The sequence below is a fragment of the Trypanosoma melophagium genome (genome assembly GCF_022059095.1).
Source record: "Trypanosoma melophagium isolate St. Kilda chromosome Unknown ctg2segment0, whole genome shotgun sequence".
NCBI lineage: Eukaryota > Euglenozoa > Kinetoplastea > Trypanosomatida > Trypanosomatidae > Trypanosoma > Trypanosoma melophagium.
The window spans coordinates 1,047,500-1,064,966 of record NW_027125149.1 but is presented as its reverse complement, the minus strand read 5'-3'; the positions used below and the strand labels follow the sequence as shown (position 1 = coordinate 1,064,966).

Here is a 17,467-nt window from a genome sequence, read left to right as displayed (position 1 = left end):
GGGAAGAATAAAGAGACTCTGTATTTGTGGTGAAACGCTCCTTCACTTGAGTCTTGATCGCATGATAGAATATGAGCATATAAAAATCTGGAAATAGAAAATGGAAAGATTTTAACATTGTATTGTAAGCTTGTGGTCGTAGTGGAGTGGCATACTATATTACATATAAGTGATTCTGTGTTCAATGTTGTTATTTTTCTTTTTCTTTTTTTTTTCTTCTCTTATTGTATTTTATTTGTGTTCCTCTTGAATAAAAAGGAGATAAGGCGTAATTTCTACACATTATAACTCCTTTACTCCACGAATTAAGGCAATGGTGCTTAGGCAAAGCGGAATACCACCTATGTCTCCGCAGAAACTGCTCTGCTCATCAGCGCTTGCGGAGGCCACCTTCGTGTCCCCGCCTTCCATGACTACTAGTGCATCCATAGATAAAATTCAGTGTCGTCAACATCATTCTCTTTTACATGTGGTGACAGACAGAGATGCATCATCCATCCGGAGTAGTAGTGGAATGGCAATACCTTTTGCTCGCAAAAGGGGAAGCTTGTTATCTCAAAGTAACGGAACTCTCTCAGAGGACTTTGTAGAGGAAACTGCAGATGGGACACCACGTACAACTAAAGGTGACGAAGCAGCAGCAAACAGTACTTCAATATCAGAACCAATAATTCCAAGAGATCCAAACAGTTTTGTCTCTAGACGTGTGATTACACGCGGTGATTTTCCTTATTCTCTTCAATTTCCTATGCTACACCGGTCAGCTACAACTGGGGAACCTCCAGAAAATAATGGTTTTGTATCTTCTGTACGTGCGCCGCAGTCTTCCAGTAAGCCTGGAAGTACTTCATGTCCGAGTATAAAGGATGAATGTATTGTGACTTTACTACCTCAGTCTGGAACGAAAGCGGATAACTTAATATCAAGAACAAATGAACCTTTAAGTGGTGCTTCTTCACGAGTAAGATCACCATCATCTCATCACTGCACTTCAGAGGATAGACTGAGTGCGACTGAGTTTTATCCTCCCGATAAACCAATCTCCCAAGGCATGCAACCAATTTCTTCTTTTTTAAACTATGAAGAAGATCAACAGTCTATATCACACCTGACGTCTACGGAAGCAGCAAATGCAAAAAGTACAGAAAGAGAACGACGGAGAGGTGTAATAGGTTCTCCTCGTGTTGTTTCACGAGGTGAACGGAAGGGGTGGAAAGCTAAGCAGCGAGAACAACCTGTGAATGGAATCAATCTTAAGAGTGATACCCCAGGTGTGTGTACAACAGCGAGGAGTGATGGGATAGATTCATTCCGCAAGAATGAGAAGCGAAGATCAAATAATGTGCAAGTTCACCCTTCTTGCCCTGCAACACCACACTCCGTGATAGAAGAGACGACTTGTGAGGATGATGAGGGTAACCTCAATAACCATGTAAAGACTCTGCAAGTGAACAAAGTGACAGACGTACCCTTTTTTCGTGGTCGAAAATGTAGTGAAACGCGCTCACCAATATATTTTACTGGTGGGAGAAGGGCTTTGCAAATTGTACGACGTGTTGTAACAGAAAGAAGGAAAAAATAATTTGATCTGAAACAATACTTTGTACTCTTCACTCTGTGATTTTACATTTTGGGGGAAATTAACGCACCACACTCTCTCCCTAATGAAATATTATTTTTTTGTGTGCGCGTGTGTCTGTCTGTTTCTTTGTTTTTACTCATTTTTTCTTTTTAAAAAGAAATATGTATACTTTATATATATATATATATATATATATATATTTTTTTTTTTTATACGGTCTCCATTCCTGCCACGTTAACTGTTAACAGGCATCTATTACATAGAAGCCAATGGTTTGGGTATGTGTTGCCAAGATGATATCTGGGTGAAATGTGGTACTGGCTTTTTTTTAAATATTTTGAAAGCTCATTTTTTTTCTTTTCGCACGTTGTACTTTTTTTTTCTTGTTGCAAACACTTTTTTAGCTGAGTTACACAACTACCCCGCATATGTGTGAGTGGGTAGGTTATATATATATATATATATATTGAGCATCACAATGTGCATACATGTAAGGAAGCACGAAGAAATAATTAACAAAATCATGAAGATAAAGAGATGTATGGATGAGATAATATTTGCGCGAATCCTGTTAAAATATCTATTGAAAGTGATTGTGTACAAAATAATAACATTTTTTCCACCTCTTTTATCTCTTTATTTCTTCGTTTCATGTTCTTGTTCTATTTGTTTGTTTGTTTTTTCGTTTTATCTTCGCTCCTGTGTATTTTGTGTTATTGTTATTTGTAGTGATTTAGATTGGGTATTTGGTTTGTTTTACATTTTTTTTCTTTTTTTGCCTTCCAAATATCCCTCGGTATGCAATGGGTTACAGTATAGCCCAGCGCCTCGCCCGTCTACACGCAATAGACACAGCAACAGAGGCTATGGAGCAACAAATAGAGCAACTCACAGCAGTCATCGGGCGCCGAAGTGACGGTTGGCGTGAGGCCGATGCGGAACTAAAGGCACTGCGGCAGCGGATGCTTACCCAGTGCTGTGCAGAGGTTCGGGAACTCACGGTGTATGGTCAGAGTGAAGAGAAACAGAAGGAAGAATTGAGACCTCCTTGTGTTTGGAGTAGTGGTTCTGGTGGAAAGTTAAGGAATATCGGCAAAAACGATAGCAATACCACAAATATGGAGAAAAGTTTTAGTGTTAGTAATAGTAGTGATTGCTCTTTTGAGGAAAACGAGAGTATAGGCAGTAGACGAAAACTTGGTCAGATGGAGCAAAGATCTGTTCCACTGTCCTATTCTAGTATGGTGGATGGGAAAGAACCTAAAAAAGAGGAACCAACAATTAGACGCATTAATCCGATGAAATAAGTCAGCTCTGGTTTAAGGCAAAACTGAATGTTGCTTCTAGTGAATGAGGAATACCCAAGTGTCTCTCTCACTTTAGTGATAATGCTAAAGAAAAGTGGTGTAAAAAGTCATCTGATATAGCGCTCTGAAAGGCCTGCGTTTGTGTGTGTGTGTCTCTCAGAAACAATAATAATAATAATAATAATAATAATAATAATAATAATAATAATAATAATAATAATAATAATAATAATAATAATAATAATAATAATAATAATAATAATAATAGAGTGTAATGGACGCAAATCAACCTTCTAGTAACACGATTCATTTCTTGTTTTCTAACCCCCCTTATTCTCTGACATAATGGGGTGAACTTTGCTTATTCTGTAATGCCATGGAACGATGTTCCAATTATTATTTTGTTGCTTTAAATTGGCTTTTCTTCATCAGTGTCCTTTTTTTTGTTTTGTTTTGTTTTTTTTTTCTGTTGTTGTTGCTTTGCGTTCGCGTTGTTGACCTGGTTTTGCTCTCATTCTTGTTTCACACCCATGTTTTGTTTTGTTTTTTTTCTCTTTCTTTATGCGGAAAGGAGTGTAGAATAAGAAACGATCGATAGATGGTGTATCGATACTCGGGTGGTGGTGGAGTCTCGCCCTCGCCGAAGCGCGTTGGCACTGGAATTCCACCACCATCCCCACCAATAACAACCACAACAACAGAGGTGGCAGAACGTGATGCAAAAACGCTAGAACGAATGCTTCAGCAGATGGATGAGGCATTTCATAGTGATGATGAAAATATTGAGCGACAGCTTCGTCTACAGTTATTAGAAGAACGTCAGATGGCACTTAGACGCCTCTGTGAGGCGGCCCTAGATCAGGAAGAAGATCAAAATGACATTTTAAATTACCCTGTTCCTATTTCCGATTGTGCTAGAAACAGGCGTGTAGAGATGGGTATTGTATCAACCCCTCGTTCGTTAGAGGGATATCCACCGTATGACGATGCTGCAGCGGTGGCTCGTAGCATTAGACGTAGTGCAAGCCGCAATGGTGCTGTCTTTGTATTGCCGCTCCAACCACGTCCCACCACCGCCTCCTTGCCAGAAAGCTCCTCCGATGTGGAGACGGTGGAGGACCGAGGAAGTCTGCGGCGTCCCCCGCCCCCGCCTCCCACCGTTCCAACCACCACAACAACGACAGGAGTGGACTCTGGCCGCTGTTATCGCGGGCTGCCGCCGCCGCTGTTTGAGGACGCGGGGTTGGCGGAGGAACGATCGCTTGTGGAGGCGTTTCTCGCCGGCCCCCGCCACCCGTACGCCGCGGAGGAGGACCTCCCGCCCCGTCCGCCGCTTTGGAGTGCCCCGACCCGCCGACCCGCCAGCGGAAGAGCCGCGCCGAGTAACTCACCGGAGAACTTTGATCGCTACGAAGATGAGCAGATCCTCAAGTCTGTGCTGGCACAGTTAAACGGGAACAAGAGGGAAGAGATGAAAGATAGTCGCACGGCGATAACATCTTCGCCACCCCATCCTCCTCCTCCTTCTTATAAGAATGAGACCCTAGATGCTACAGCTCCAATGGTAGAGATTACCGAGGGAACCTCAGGTAATTTAAGCAGTAATGTGCTTCCAAACCATAACATGCAGCAACAACCAAACCAACTTGGTACGGCACCACGTGAAGTTGATACTATGGTAGATGATGTGCTTTCTACTGGGACTGGTGAAATTCAGGAGTTATTAAAAGAGAACCAATCTCTACATAGGGAGCTAGAAGCTCAAGATGGAGTGCTTCGAGAGCTGACGTATAAAACAGAAAGCCTTGCACGTCATCTTGTCAAATCTATGCGTGAACGGACACAGTTACAACAACGTCTAGAAAGACTGGAGGAATTACTTCGTAATGCCAATTCAGAGATTGGAAGGTTAAAACAAGCTACTGAATCACAAAGGGAAGTGGCATGTGGTGCTGCTGGTTGGCGTGCTGCACTACATGCAAAAGAACGTGAGTTGCTTATATGCGAAGATGAACTTCGACGATTACGTGGTATCGTAGAGAATCGAATTCTGCGCTCAGAAAAGGTGCAAAAACAACAAGATAATACAATGGTACTTACTCAGGTACATGGTGATCTAGAAGAACTGATACAAGAATTAGGTATTTCCCATATGCGACGGCGCGAAGCGGAAGAACACGCGAGACAAATTTCAGAAGAACTTGAGGCTGCTCAGTCACACATTCAACTTCTTGATAAAAGATTATCAGATGCAGAACGAGCTGCAGCAGCTCAGCGATTACGTGAAATTCAGGAATGTCTTGTACCAGATGACGATATTTCTCAATTATCACCATCGTCATTGTTGTTATCACCATCTCTTCCTATACCATCAGCAGAGGACGTTTCAAGTTGGCCTTTTTCGGCTCGACGTGAACTCGCCCGACTGGCATCCCACGCAGAAGGACTCCTTTTTCAACATGCTGAAAGTGATAGACATGCAGAGTTACGTTTGTCAAATGCACGTCGTGAAGTAGATGAGCTCCGAGAAAAGTGTTGTGCTTATGAAGAAGAAGTTAAAACTCTTGAGTCAGAAAATGATATGCTACGTCGTGAGCGAGTAGCAAGGAAAGTGTCAGAGCGACGTTGGATGCAACAATTAATAGATATACGTGATGACTCAGTTATGGTCTCTGACTTATTGCATAATACAAAAAACAAGGCAGAAGAAGTGTTGCGATTAGTGGCATCACTTGATTCTATTCATAGAGAAGTGAAGATGGAAGTTGAACCCTTTGTAAATAATGTAGTACGTGATTGGGATACTATCATGCGCTTTCTTACGGTATTACAACACATTAACTTTGAAGATTCACAACAACAAGAAAGAGAAAAAGAAGAGAAAAACCTAGAACGAATATCACTCTCAGCAGCTACAAAGGCAAGAAAAGATTTCGTCTTGCGGGCGGTTGAAATTGCTATGGCACGTGATGGCTGCTCAGTTACTGCAGTAAAGAAAGAGCAACAACAACAACAACAACAACAGCAACAGGAATGTAACCCCAATCGATCTGCTTTAGCTGAGTGGCCTGTAATGCGCAATATATCCCCTGGAAAAAGGACAATAGACGTGAGAAGGGATGTTAGCGATGTGGGGAAGTTACAGTTGAACACTGTAAAGAGAGCTCCATTGTTACCACCTACTCCTGTTTCTCCATCGCGTCCGCTTTTCTTCCAGGATGAGATCGGCAGTGCAAACATGGCTACTAATGATATTCAAAATAATGAACGTCAGAATAGTAAACAAGAGAAAAAAGAAGGAATGGGTCTCCTTCATCCCCCATCTCCTCATATTCCACCACCTCTTTCTCCTCCACCTGCTCCGCCGTTTCCTTCACCACCTTCATCTGCGTTTCTTCCTAATGCTGCTGCTGTCGCTGTAGCTGCAGTTGTTGAGGAAGTTTCCCGAAAGTCAATACCGCGTGAAGATAACAAAAAGAAAATGCCTCTCAATCCTCAGAAGGAACAGTCGTTGTCACGGGTACCGCCCGTTTCAGAGTCTGAAGAAAGTATTGGGTCAACGTACAAGAAATCTCCCTCTCCAATTCACAGAAGAACACTTCCTGGAGTTGTGGCAGAGATTTCTGATAATGAATGTATCTCGTCCAATGTGACTCCACCCGCTCCAGTCTTGCGAGGCCACACAAAATCCCCACATTCTTCAGTTGGTGAGAATCCTAGAAAGGCGGATTCAGTATCTTTAGAAGGCGAAAAGGAATCAACTATAAATGTATTGCCCCAACCGCAGCAAAAGGAGAAGGAGCTGCAACAGCAACAAAAGGCGCCATTTTCTGTGTCGCCAATTCAGTCAGGTTCTCGTGAAGAGATTGAGGATGTAGTGGAACTGATTGACTCTGAGAGTAAGAAAAAAACAGATCTTGTAGAAAAATCTCGCTTGACAGCCAAAGATGAGTTGGTTAAAAACGATACTTCTCATAAGACAAGAACAGAAATCCAGAAGCAGCAAGGAAGTAATTCCGATAGTTTGAAAAAAGATACGGGTAATTCTGTGGTCACTAGAATTACGAATAAAAGCCGAAGCAGCAGTAGCAATAACAGCGAAAGTGGTACTAAAGCAAACGCTGTTAATTCATCCATGAAGACTTCAACACCAAGTTCTGCTTCTGACGTTAACAAAAACAAAATCAGATTTCAATATCGTATTAAAGGTGCTCAATCTTTTAGTACTGATGACAATGATAATGAACCAAGTCTACGCATGTTTACTCCTCGGAACAAAAGTATACCGAAGGAACAGGAGTCACTAGAAAAAAATGTTTCAAATGAAAAAGAAGAAAATGTTCAGAAATCTGTTATTAATAGCGATAATCAAATTGTTTCTTCAGACTTAACTAGTAAAATCACAACCTCTGTTATGGATACAAGTCCTTCCCTGAAGCCTTCTACAATTAGCTCGTCCGGTTCTGTACTTCCAAGAAGTATCACTCAACATAGTGGCGGTGCGTCTGCATTAACTGGCTCTAGTCGTTCATCATTGAGGAAACCCTCATCTTCCCAAGTTTCAGAGGAACTGCCACCAAAACCTCCATCTATGACTACTTCACAACCTATTAGAGGTGCACCTGCTGTTTCTACTCCTGCTTCTGCTCTTGCCGTGGGTAAAAAAGATAATACAACTCTCAGTAACACGCCCAATTTGGGTAATGTAAATTCTGAAATAACTTCCAGACGGCGTCCCTCAGCTTCAATGGAGTTCCCTTCCCTACATCGTCCACGTGTAGGACATACTAAGCAGCAGGCACAGAGTGAAGAAACAGTGGCCAGGACTGGATCAGCCGTAAAAACACCTGAAACAAAATAATGGTTGTTACCTCATTCTATGGTAGGGAATGAGTGTAGCTACTATTTCTATTTTTGTCGTTGTTGTTCTGTTTTTGTTTTTGATGTCTCTGCACTCCGTTATGCTCCTTCTTTTCCGGGGGTGTGCTTCTTCAAAACCCTTCCTCTTCTTCTTCACCAAGATGTGGGTACATTATTGTTTGTTTGTTTTTTTTTAGGTGCAAAACCTGTAGCTGTAGCTGTAGCTGTGCTCTTTATTATTATTATTATTATTATTATTATTATTATTATTATTATTATTATTATTATTATTATTATTTTCTTCCCTATGTAAAATGTATAAGAGAATTTTTCATATTTTGTCTTATTTTGTTGTTGGTGTTGTTTCATTTTATTTCTTTTGTGTGAACATAAACATCAGTGATTTAGAAGAAATAGGTGGGGGAAAGACGAGGTTGTTTAATACACATATTCTTAGATTTATTTTCTGCACACATCTGGTGCAGAACTAGAAAAAAGGATCTCTCTTATGGCGGAGAGGGAATCCACAGCAGAAGTTGAAACGACAGCGAGAATAGGACTGAGATCTTCCTCTGTTCTTGGCAATTCTAGAAAAGAACCTGCTGATGTCATTTCTTCACCAGAACTTACTCGACGTGCCTCCACTTCGAAACACCGTGCGGCGGGTGAAGGTGTAAAAGAGAAAGTACTACAAACACGATCAAGTGGTAAAACTTCTCTACGGATCCAAGACAAGAAACAACAGCAATCAGAGTCAAATCAGTTAACTACAAGTCGAAAGCTTCAGCGTATAGATTATGATCACAATAACGAAACTGATACCGATAATGAAACTGAAAATACCTATGATGATGATGATGTGAAACCATCAGCCCCCACTAGAGGGGTAGCGCTACATACTGTTTGGAGTGAAAAGACGACAAACACTAGTTGTATCTCTGAAAATGATTCACTCCTAGAGAGACTTCGGGAAAAGGAGAAACAATTTGATGAGAAAATTACAACACTTGATGAAACACTCTGGTGTGCTGAGAGAGGTCGTATGCAGCGGGACAGTATAATTGAAAATCTTCGTGCTGAAATAGCACGTCTGCGATCCCAATTGGATCTTGCCAATACAGCAAAGAGTCAGACAGAGGAGTTGCGTGAACGTATACTAAAAGAGCGAACAATAGCCTTAGAAGAGGCACGTGCAAAGATTGAGGAACTTGATGATTGCATACGTAAAAAGGACATCCGAATACGACAGTTGGAAATGGAGAAGGAAAAGGAAGTTAAACTACAAAGCGCTGTAAACCTCTCTTATCGACCAGAAGTAGCGGAAAATCTTGCAACAATACCAGTAGGACGAAGTGTAAGGCAAAAACAACAACAACAACAACAACGTCAAAAAAGTTCCAAGATTCATCATATTGGTATTGGTCAAAATAATGATGTCAAGGATAAGCAAGAGAAAGAACGAGAAAGGCATGAACGTTACAATGCGACACTGCGTGCTATGCAAGAAGAAGTTAATGCACTTGAACGTAATCATAATGTTACCAGGAGGGAACGTGAGGCATTGGCAGAGGAAAATCATGCACTTCGTTGTAAGTTAGAAGCAATTCAAGATGGGATGGAGTCACGTGTTGCAGAAGCCATGAAAGTGATGCGTAATAATATAGAAAACAGACGTGAAATGGAATCTGAGATAGTAGCTACACGTCTAAGTATGGCACGATTGTTACGACTTCTTAGTGAAGTTCCAGAGATGCGACGTTATCTGCGAGTCAATGATATAGATGGAGAAATGATTTTTGTTGGATACTCAGCGGCAACAATGGCATCTAAAACAAGAAAGACGAAAAGTTCTTTAGCTACCAAAATGACAAATAATAATAATGATGATGATATGCATAGAAGACGTCATATTTCTTCGTTTCCTGGAGTATTAGGTACTGGTGTAGATGATGGTATTTACGGTGGAAACACACAGTTACAGTCATGTAATGTGTACCTTAATGGGCAATGGTGTAAACAGCTTCAAGAAATTATTGATGATGAAAACTATTTTCTGCGACGATCAAAAATTCATATTGGTGATTTAGAGGAAACGAGTCGTGGTGGTAGAGGCGATAGTAATTTGCGTGTCCCTTCACCATCTGATGTATTACAAGGACGTCAGCATGATAAAGATTTTTGGATTCCATATGCTGTTTTCGTAGAAGCGCAAAAGTTTAAAAATAGATATTTCCCCTCATTAAGTCATGAGTATTTTTATCCCTTTCTCATCGTTGTTAATAAAATTTGGAATGAAAAAATGAAGTATCGTCTAGCAGCTGAGACCCGACGACTTCATGAACAGCAGCAACAACAAAAACGAAAACAATGTGGAAAGAATGAAAGAGAAAATGATTTTATCTCATTTGGTGATTCATCACGTCTTCTTTCCTCCTCAGCATCAGCACTCTGGCGTCAACTGCAGACATTGAGGGGTGAAGTGCGTAGACGAGTTACAGGAAAGAATAGTCTTGAATTATTTAATCTCTACGACCAGTTGACACGATGTACTTTGGAACACCTTAAAAATGTACAGACTGAGCACGCTTCTTTGCTAGAGGAGCACCAATACCGTCATCGTCTTGAACGTGCTCGAGCAGAGATTGGACTAGGAAATGACTATGATAAAATAGATTCTAAAAATGAACGACAAAATGCATCAAACATTGATACTGGAGAGACTGTTGATATTCTTCGTCGTGCTTTGTTATCCCTTGCAGAAGAAGTACAGGATGTCAGTGAACGTGCATCTTCTCGATTAGCAACCTCGTGTCATGATCTACAACAATTCCTTAGCGCACTACGTGATCAACAGATAAAAACAGATTCAAGTGAACATCAAAACTCACACCATCATGAGTTAACGAGAGATGAAAACCTGGGCATTTCTCAGGCAAAAACAGCAGAATACATACCTGTATTAACATTGTTTCGTATCATTGATGGGGTGCTTGGTTTTGTTGAAGAAGTGGAAAGAGAAGTCCTTACTGCAAAAAATGCTATATCTCGATGTACCGCTAGGGTTGAAGAGAAAAGTGAACTTCTTCTTGTAGGCAGTGATATAGACAATGACAGTGATACTGAAGTTGAAGAAGAAGATGATGATTATGATTATGATAGTGAGGATTATAACAATGTTAACAAACGAGGGTAATAAGAGCATGAAGATAGATCATACCTCCGACGAGAGTGACGGTGATTATACTGATGACTTAGATATCTAGAGGTAGTCATTTTTTTTTTGTTAGAGCGATGCTGATAATAGCTCTGTAATAAGAAAAGAAAAAAAAAGAGAAAATGTGAGAAAAGAAAGACGGTTTTTATAGTAGATATTGTGAGAAATACGATAGTTTGAGTGTAAAAGTTATCTTTATTTTTTATCTCTCTCTCTCTCTCTCGACCCCTTCACCTGCATGCGCATACCGTACATATATTTATATATTTATTTTAGTAGTGAAACAGCAAATCAAGAAAAGAAAAAAAAAAGAAACAAAAAGAAGCATTATATATTGTAGGAAAAATGCAGAATGTTGCCAACATGATACGAGCCCAGGCGGGAGGTGCTGCTGGTGGTCTTGCCGTTCCAACAGAAGATTTGCGTGACACAGCTGAGACGGTTCAAATATCATCCCTCGCGCTTTTGAAGATGCTACTTCATGGTCGGGCGGGAGTACCGCTGGAGGTCATGGGACTCATGATTGGTGAACAGATTGACAACTACACTATTCGTGTAACAGATGTATTTTCCATGCCGCAAACAGCCACTGGTCAGTCTGTAGAAGCTGTTGATCCAGAGTATCAAGTGCATATGCTGGATAAGCTCTCTGTGGTGGGTCGGTCAGAGAAGGTGGTTGGGTGGTACCACAGTCACCCGGGTTTCGGTTGCTGGCTCTCCGGTGAAGATGTTATGACGGCGAGCAGCTATGAACAGCTGACACCACGCAGTGTTTCAGTGGTTATTGATCCCATCCAATCAGTACGTGGAAAAGTTGTGATCGATGCTTTTCGCACCACCAAAGATCCTACTACAGGAGGCCGTATGATAAATGTGGAACCGCGACAGACTACAAGCAATATTGGATGGCTAGCACGGCCTCAATTAGTCGCACTCTCCCGGGGTCTTGATCGAGACTATTATAGTCTTCCTATTACCTTTCGGAAAAAGAACCATGAACTGGCGTTATTATTAAATGTGTATAAGAAGGGTTGGCAAGAAGGGTTTCGAATTGAAAATATGGAAAAATTTGAACGACAAACTGTACGAGAAAAGATTCGATTACTTACTTCTCTCTCTACACAATCTGAACGTTTTATTGTACAAGGTCTTGACGAAGATGATGTGGGTAATGTTGGGCGAACAAATCCTATCGCTCACTTACAGTCAGAGGCTGAAGGCTTTATCAATGCTAACCTTAACCAGTCCATTGGCTCAATGATTAACAGTGTTGTCTTCTAAAGAAGTGGCATTCCTTACATATATTATATGAGGTTGTATATAAAAGAAAAAGAAAAATGAATGGGAGAAAAAGTATGAGAAAAGATTAAAGGGAGTAGAAAAAGAGAATTGGAAAGTGCATTTATTTCAGAATGCTTTAGTGAAATCGATTTATCTACCGCTTTTCTTCTTTTGTTCTTACGTACTAACCATGAATTTCAGATTAGTAAGTACCTCTAGGGTTCTGTTATTCTTGCATTTTGCTCTTTTTTGTTTCCTTTTCTCTGTATTTCATTCTATTTCTTTTTGTTTTGAACCATTTTGAAAGGAGGCATGAAAGCAAGTTTTGGTATTTCGCATACAAACACGAATACAGGGAAAGATTGTGTGTGTGTTTGTGTGTGTCTGAGAAAGAGAGGGGAAAGTGAAGGAAGGAAGTGTCTGTGTACCTTTGACTTGTTGTTAAAATTCAACATCAAAATAACTGACACTATCCTGTAAATTTTTCTCCTCTTTTTTTTTTTTCTTTTTTTTTTCTTTTCCTTTGTTTGTCTATTGGTGAAGGAAGGGATTACATTTAGAAGACATCAGAAGTAGTTGGAGTTGTATTATTTTTTCATATCTTATCCGCGATGTTTGCACGTACACTTTTGCGAAGGACCGGAAATGAGACGTATGGCGGTTGGCCATGGCCAGTTAAGCTCCCGTTTAAGTCTGATTGGTATCACCACCTTAGCCGACGGGAGAGCATTGCTGATGAAACCCGACAGTATACCGTTGTGGGAGATTTTTTGTTGCTCTCTATTGTCGGCTATTCCATTTACCGTGTGTACCAATTGTACTTTCAAACAGATGCGTATCAAACCCATCTTTCACATCTTAATCAGTTTCCTCCGGCCATTGTAGCGAATGAGTTTGACTTTAAAAATATTGAAAATAATCGGAAGGTGACACGAGCCGTGCTTGATGAATATCGGGAAGCCGTAGTCACATGCAAAGCTGAACGTCAACCACTTGAAAGCGTCATTTTCAAATATTAGGCAAATGGGAAATTGGGAAAAGGAAAGGGAAAAGAAAAAAAAATTAAAAAGGATCAAAGGCAATTGCAGAAGAAAAAATGGGAAACCTTGCCAACTCTCAAAGGAGAAAACCGGTTGTTGTTGTTGTTGTTGTTGTTTTCTTTTCCACCCCGGTTTAAGATGGCGGGAAGGCGTTTTGTTATTCAAGAGGGTAAAAAAAGAATTGAAATCTCAGGTTTCTTTCCTTTTTCTCACCTTTTTTTTTTGCGTTCTTTTGAAGTGTTAGGTAGCCTCGGGCGTCTTGTTGTTTTTTTGTTTCTCTTTTCTTTTTCATTAGTCAATTTTCCACTTTCGGTGACCCTGCTCCAAACGCAGAGCCGCCGTTCGAAAAACACACGCACGGAAACCCACAGCGAAAGCAAAAAAAAAAATTCATCTCCCTTCTCCTCAAAAATTACCCATCTTTTCTTATTTATTTTTTCCCCCACAACAGCAATGAAACACTAGGAATAGCCGCGCAAAGCGCTTGGGGTGGGGCGCGAAAGAGGTGGTGAATCCTCTTTTTTTTTCGTCCCACCTCGGAACCCTTTTGGGGGTTGGGGTTTAGGCTGAGGAACCCCCAAAGCGTCTTTGGCATCCGATTTCATCAGGGTTTCCGAAATCGAGCCCGTCGCTGGAGTTGGAAGTAAGAAGGCTCTTGGAGGGGGTGGTGTAAATTTCCAAATTAATGGAAAGGATTATAGCAGCCCGTATTCGGGATGTTATTGAATCCAAGCTGACCCCACAACAATCCGGGTTCAGGCCTGGCCACTCCACACTGGACCAATTACCACACCTGCGCGCAGCACTCAAGAGACCTTCATATGACTCGCGCAAAGGTGCCGTATTCGTCGATTACGCCAAGGCCTTCGATACTGTAGATCACGACCGAATTGTTATTGCGATGCGAGAGATGGAGCTCCCACCGCACATCATCCGATGGTCAGCCCCATTTTTAAAAGGACGTCAGGCTAAAGTACGAGTCCAAGGAAAATCCTCCCCACTAATGCTATTTCCACCGCGGCGTACCACAAGGAACGGTCCTAGGCCCGCTTATGTTCATTATAGTAATGAACACTCTAAGCAAACGGTTATCTCAAGTTCCTCTTCTGTACCACGGCTTTTTTGCTGATGATCTCACGCCAGCAGCACGGCATGAGAACAGAGACGTCATCAACAGTGTGCTACAAAGCGGAATAAATGTGGTTGATGAATGGTCCAAGAGCCACTTCATGGAAGCAAACGCAGAAAAAACGAAATACACCCTCTTTGGATCATTGGACCCAAACCCCCTCTCCCTTGAACTACGCGGCACCTCTGTCGGTCTAGAGAAAGCTCCAAAACTTCTCGGAATTACATTCCAACACCATCGCGGAGTGTCCTTCCATGCAGTACAGACGAGGCAAAGCATGAATTTTTGTTTGTTGCAGCTCGCTGTAATCTCGTCCGCCGCATGGGGCCCAAAACGAGATGTTTTGCGCGCTTTTTATCTAGCCCTAGTTCAAGCCCAGAAGCCATATGGATTTGAGGTCTGGTACTGGGATGCTTCACCCACACGCCGCCAACAATTAGCAGCAGGCCAAAACAAAGCTTGTCGAACCATAGCAGGAATCCCATTTAGATGTCGCTCCGACGACGCACTACGAGAAGCCCGTCTTCTACCACTAGAAACGACAGCCATGATACGGAGCCTCAAACACTTCTTACTATGCCAGGCAAAAGGTAGATCCCTGAAAGAAAGCGCTGATCAGGTTTACCACTTGAACCACCCAGTCCGAAACTTCTATGTACGCATAATGAAGGCATACCCAACTCTCCGTATAGAGCCACGCGAGTTGCCGCTATTAACACCGACACTGCGTTTCGGTAAGCGCGCTCGCTTCTTCACGTCACTGGGTAACGTCTCCGCTGACAACTCTGAAGGGCGCAAAAAGGAAGCATCTGAGCGTTGGATAGCCCGACATTTCCGCCGCATGGGAGAAACACCACCACCCCGTACACATTATGAAATTTGGACTGATGGCTCGGTATTCCTGGGTGTCAAATCTGGGGCAGCGGCGATGATTTACAAGGATGGTGAACTGCTTAGCACCACGCAAAGGGGAGCTGGCCCCCTAGCCTGCAGCTACGCGGCTGAAACCATAGCACTTTATGAAGGATTGCGGAAACTACTCACGATATTACCGGCAGAAAACCCAACACCCTGCAGAGTTTCCGTATTCTCAGATTCGCTGTCTCTACTGACAGCGCTCCAGGCTGCTCCCCTAACTGTTACGGATCCTGTGCTCCGTAAACTATGGAATCTGATCCTCCAAGTGCAACGTCGCAAAGCCCGCATTCGACTGCAATTTATTTTCGGCCATTGCGGAGTAGAGAAGAACGAAAAATGTGACGCTGAGGCCAAAAAAGCTGCGGAGCATACCCAGAGGGATGATGCCTGGATTCCCGATGTTATTGCCTACGCCAAACGCATACTCAAGGGGGAGGACACGCCTCTTCCTTCTCATAGATTGCAAATTACAGGAACCTGGAACCCCACCAAAGACAACCCCGAACTAACACGAGAAGAAGAAGCAGCACTTGCAAGAATCCGCAAAGGAGTCTCGCATCGATATGGGTGGTTGCTGAGAAAAATCCAACCCCATATCCCCCTGGTTGTCGACGGTGCAACCCCCAAGAGGCAAACGACTCAGCCCCACCGAAGCCGCAAGCAACGCAGAGACACCACCCCATGAGCAAATCATCCGAGCCAGCAGCATGCGCAGAGTGCGGAGCACAATACTCATGCAGGAACACCGCAGCGCTTCACCTGGTTAACAGGCATGGTTTTAAGAAGGCCGATGCGCTTTGGAAACCCAAGTTCCCCATGCACCACCTCCGCCGGGCATACCGCCTGAGCCACTGCCGCCCAGACCAACATCTCCGGTAAATACGTTACCTCGCCAATCAGCACATGCAGAGGAAAAACATCCCTTTGCATGCAATTTATGTCACCGAACCTTCCCCCAGAAAAAAGGATTAACTCGCCACCTCAGGTACATGCACAACGCAGAATGCCCTCCCACTGAAAGAAAGCGCCCAAGAGCAGATGAACCAATACCAGAGGGATCAGCATTTCCATGTGACAAATGTGAAATGGTAGCGCGCTCTAAAACAGGCCCCAAGGCCCACATTAGAGCACGCCATCCTGAGGACCCCAGTGAAGACGCACCCGGCACGCAGTTAATCCCACAGCCAGCATCGCTGCGCTGTGAAGTTTGCCTAAGGGATTTCGGTAACATGGGAGCTCTATCGTGCCATAAAAAATTTAAACGCCCACCTGGAACTCCGATACTGCCGATTACGATAAAGGTAACATTTCCCCGAAACAAAAAACGTCAGCGAGACTCGTCGCCACCGGAACGTGAGGACCGCGGCAAGGTTCATTGCGGTGTGTGTAAAAAGTTCTACGCCAACATGCCTTCACTCGCCATTCACTGCAGAAATTTTCACCATGGCGAAGGCATGCCTGCCAAAGGGGCAACCAAATCCTCCCGAAGCAAGGTCGAGAACATAAGAGACCTTGCGACCCTGATTTGCCCCACATGCAACAGACAATGCATGAGCAAATCAGGCCTCACACAACACCGCATGTCTCAACACGGGTATCAGCATATTCGCGCGCATACTAGCCAACGCACCGACTGCGAAGAAACAGCTCTGCATCTCTTGAGTTGCCCCGCCCTTCGCCCATTGCGAATAAAGTGTGCTATAACAGATATCCCTCTCCAGAAACTGTGCTTTTCTAAACAGTTAGCCCAGTTCCTTCTGGCAGTGGAGCGGAACTATGCGATACCGCAGACTTCGCGGTCCAGAACCCCTATGCCTCCTTCCTCCACCCCTGTAAGGCCAGCGAAGGGCTCGACTATGGAATCCCTGAGAGGGTTAGTCTCCAGAGGAGCTTGCCGCGATCCCCAACAAGCAACAAAAAACAGAGGAGATCATTGAGGCCCAATCATTAACTAAAAAACCAAAAATAACAAAAATGAATCCATGATACACGATTCCGTTGATTATTTATGACTTGGCCGACGCTTTGGGTCCCGTCACCGCCGGAATTCTCCACGTGGAAGGGGTGCTGAGGGTGGATGGGACGGAAAAAGAAAAAAAACTCAATCGTCACCGTCGAACGTAGTTATCTTCAAGA

The 17,467-nt window shown here is 42.9% G+C and overlaps 6 protein-coding genes across 6 annotated transcripts; all 6 read left to right on the top strand.

Annotated features, from left to right (window-relative positions):
* Window positions 1-313: 313 nt before the first annotated feature.
* On the top strand, window positions 314-1,582 carry LSM04_002756 (uncharacterized protein; the record flags this gene model as incomplete). Its single annotated transcript, XM_067336489.1, has 1 exon — window positions 314-1,582. One exon carries the CDS (start codon window positions 314-316, stop codon window positions 1,580-1,582), a length of 1,269 nt encoding a protein of 422 aa, XP_067192435.1.
* An 803-nt stretch (window positions 1,583-2,385) lies between these two features.
* On the top strand, window positions 2,386-2,889 carry LSM04_005999 (uncharacterized protein; the record flags this gene model as incomplete). Its single annotated transcript, XM_067336488.1, has 1 exon — window positions 2,386-2,889. The coding sequence occupies one exon, from the start codon at window positions 2,386-2,388 to the stop codon at window positions 2,887-2,889; it is 504 nt and encodes a 167-aa protein (XP_067192604.1).
* A 598-nt stretch (window positions 2,890-3,487) lies between these two features.
* Window positions 3,488-7,750, top strand: LSM04_001384 (uncharacterized protein; the record flags this gene model as incomplete). Its single annotated transcript, XM_067336487.1, has 1 exon — window positions 3,488-7,750. One exon carries the CDS (start codon window positions 3,488-3,490, stop codon window positions 7,748-7,750), a length of 4,263 nt encoding a protein of 1,420 aa, XP_067192360.1.
* A 507-nt stretch (window positions 7,751-8,257) lies between these two features.
* LSM04_002565 (uncharacterized protein) lies at window positions 8,258-10,942 on the top strand (the record flags this gene model as incomplete). Its single annotated transcript, XM_067336486.1, has 1 exon — window positions 8,258-10,942. One exon carries the CDS (start codon window positions 8,258-8,260, stop codon window positions 10,940-10,942), a length of 2,685 nt encoding a protein of 894 aa, XP_067192428.1.
* A 366-nt stretch (window positions 10,943-11,308) lies between these two features.
* Window positions 11,309-12,244, top strand: LSM04_009260 (JAB1/MPN/MOV34 metalloenzyme domain; the record flags this gene model as incomplete). Its single annotated transcript, XM_067336485.1, has 1 exon — window positions 11,309-12,244. The coding sequence occupies one exon, from the start codon at window positions 11,309-11,311 to the stop codon at window positions 12,242-12,244; it is 936 nt and encodes a 311-aa protein (XP_067192788.1).
* A 611-nt stretch (window positions 12,245-12,855) lies between these two features.
* On the top strand, window positions 12,856-13,263 carry LSM04_000430 (uncharacterized protein; the record flags this gene model as incomplete). The annotated part of the gene is made up of 1 exon (XM_067336484.1): window positions 12,856-13,263. One exon carries the CDS (start codon window positions 12,856-12,858, stop codon window positions 13,261-13,263), a length of 408 nt encoding a protein of 135 aa, XP_067192300.1.
* Between the last annotated feature and the right edge of the window lie 4,204 nt (window positions 13,264-17,467).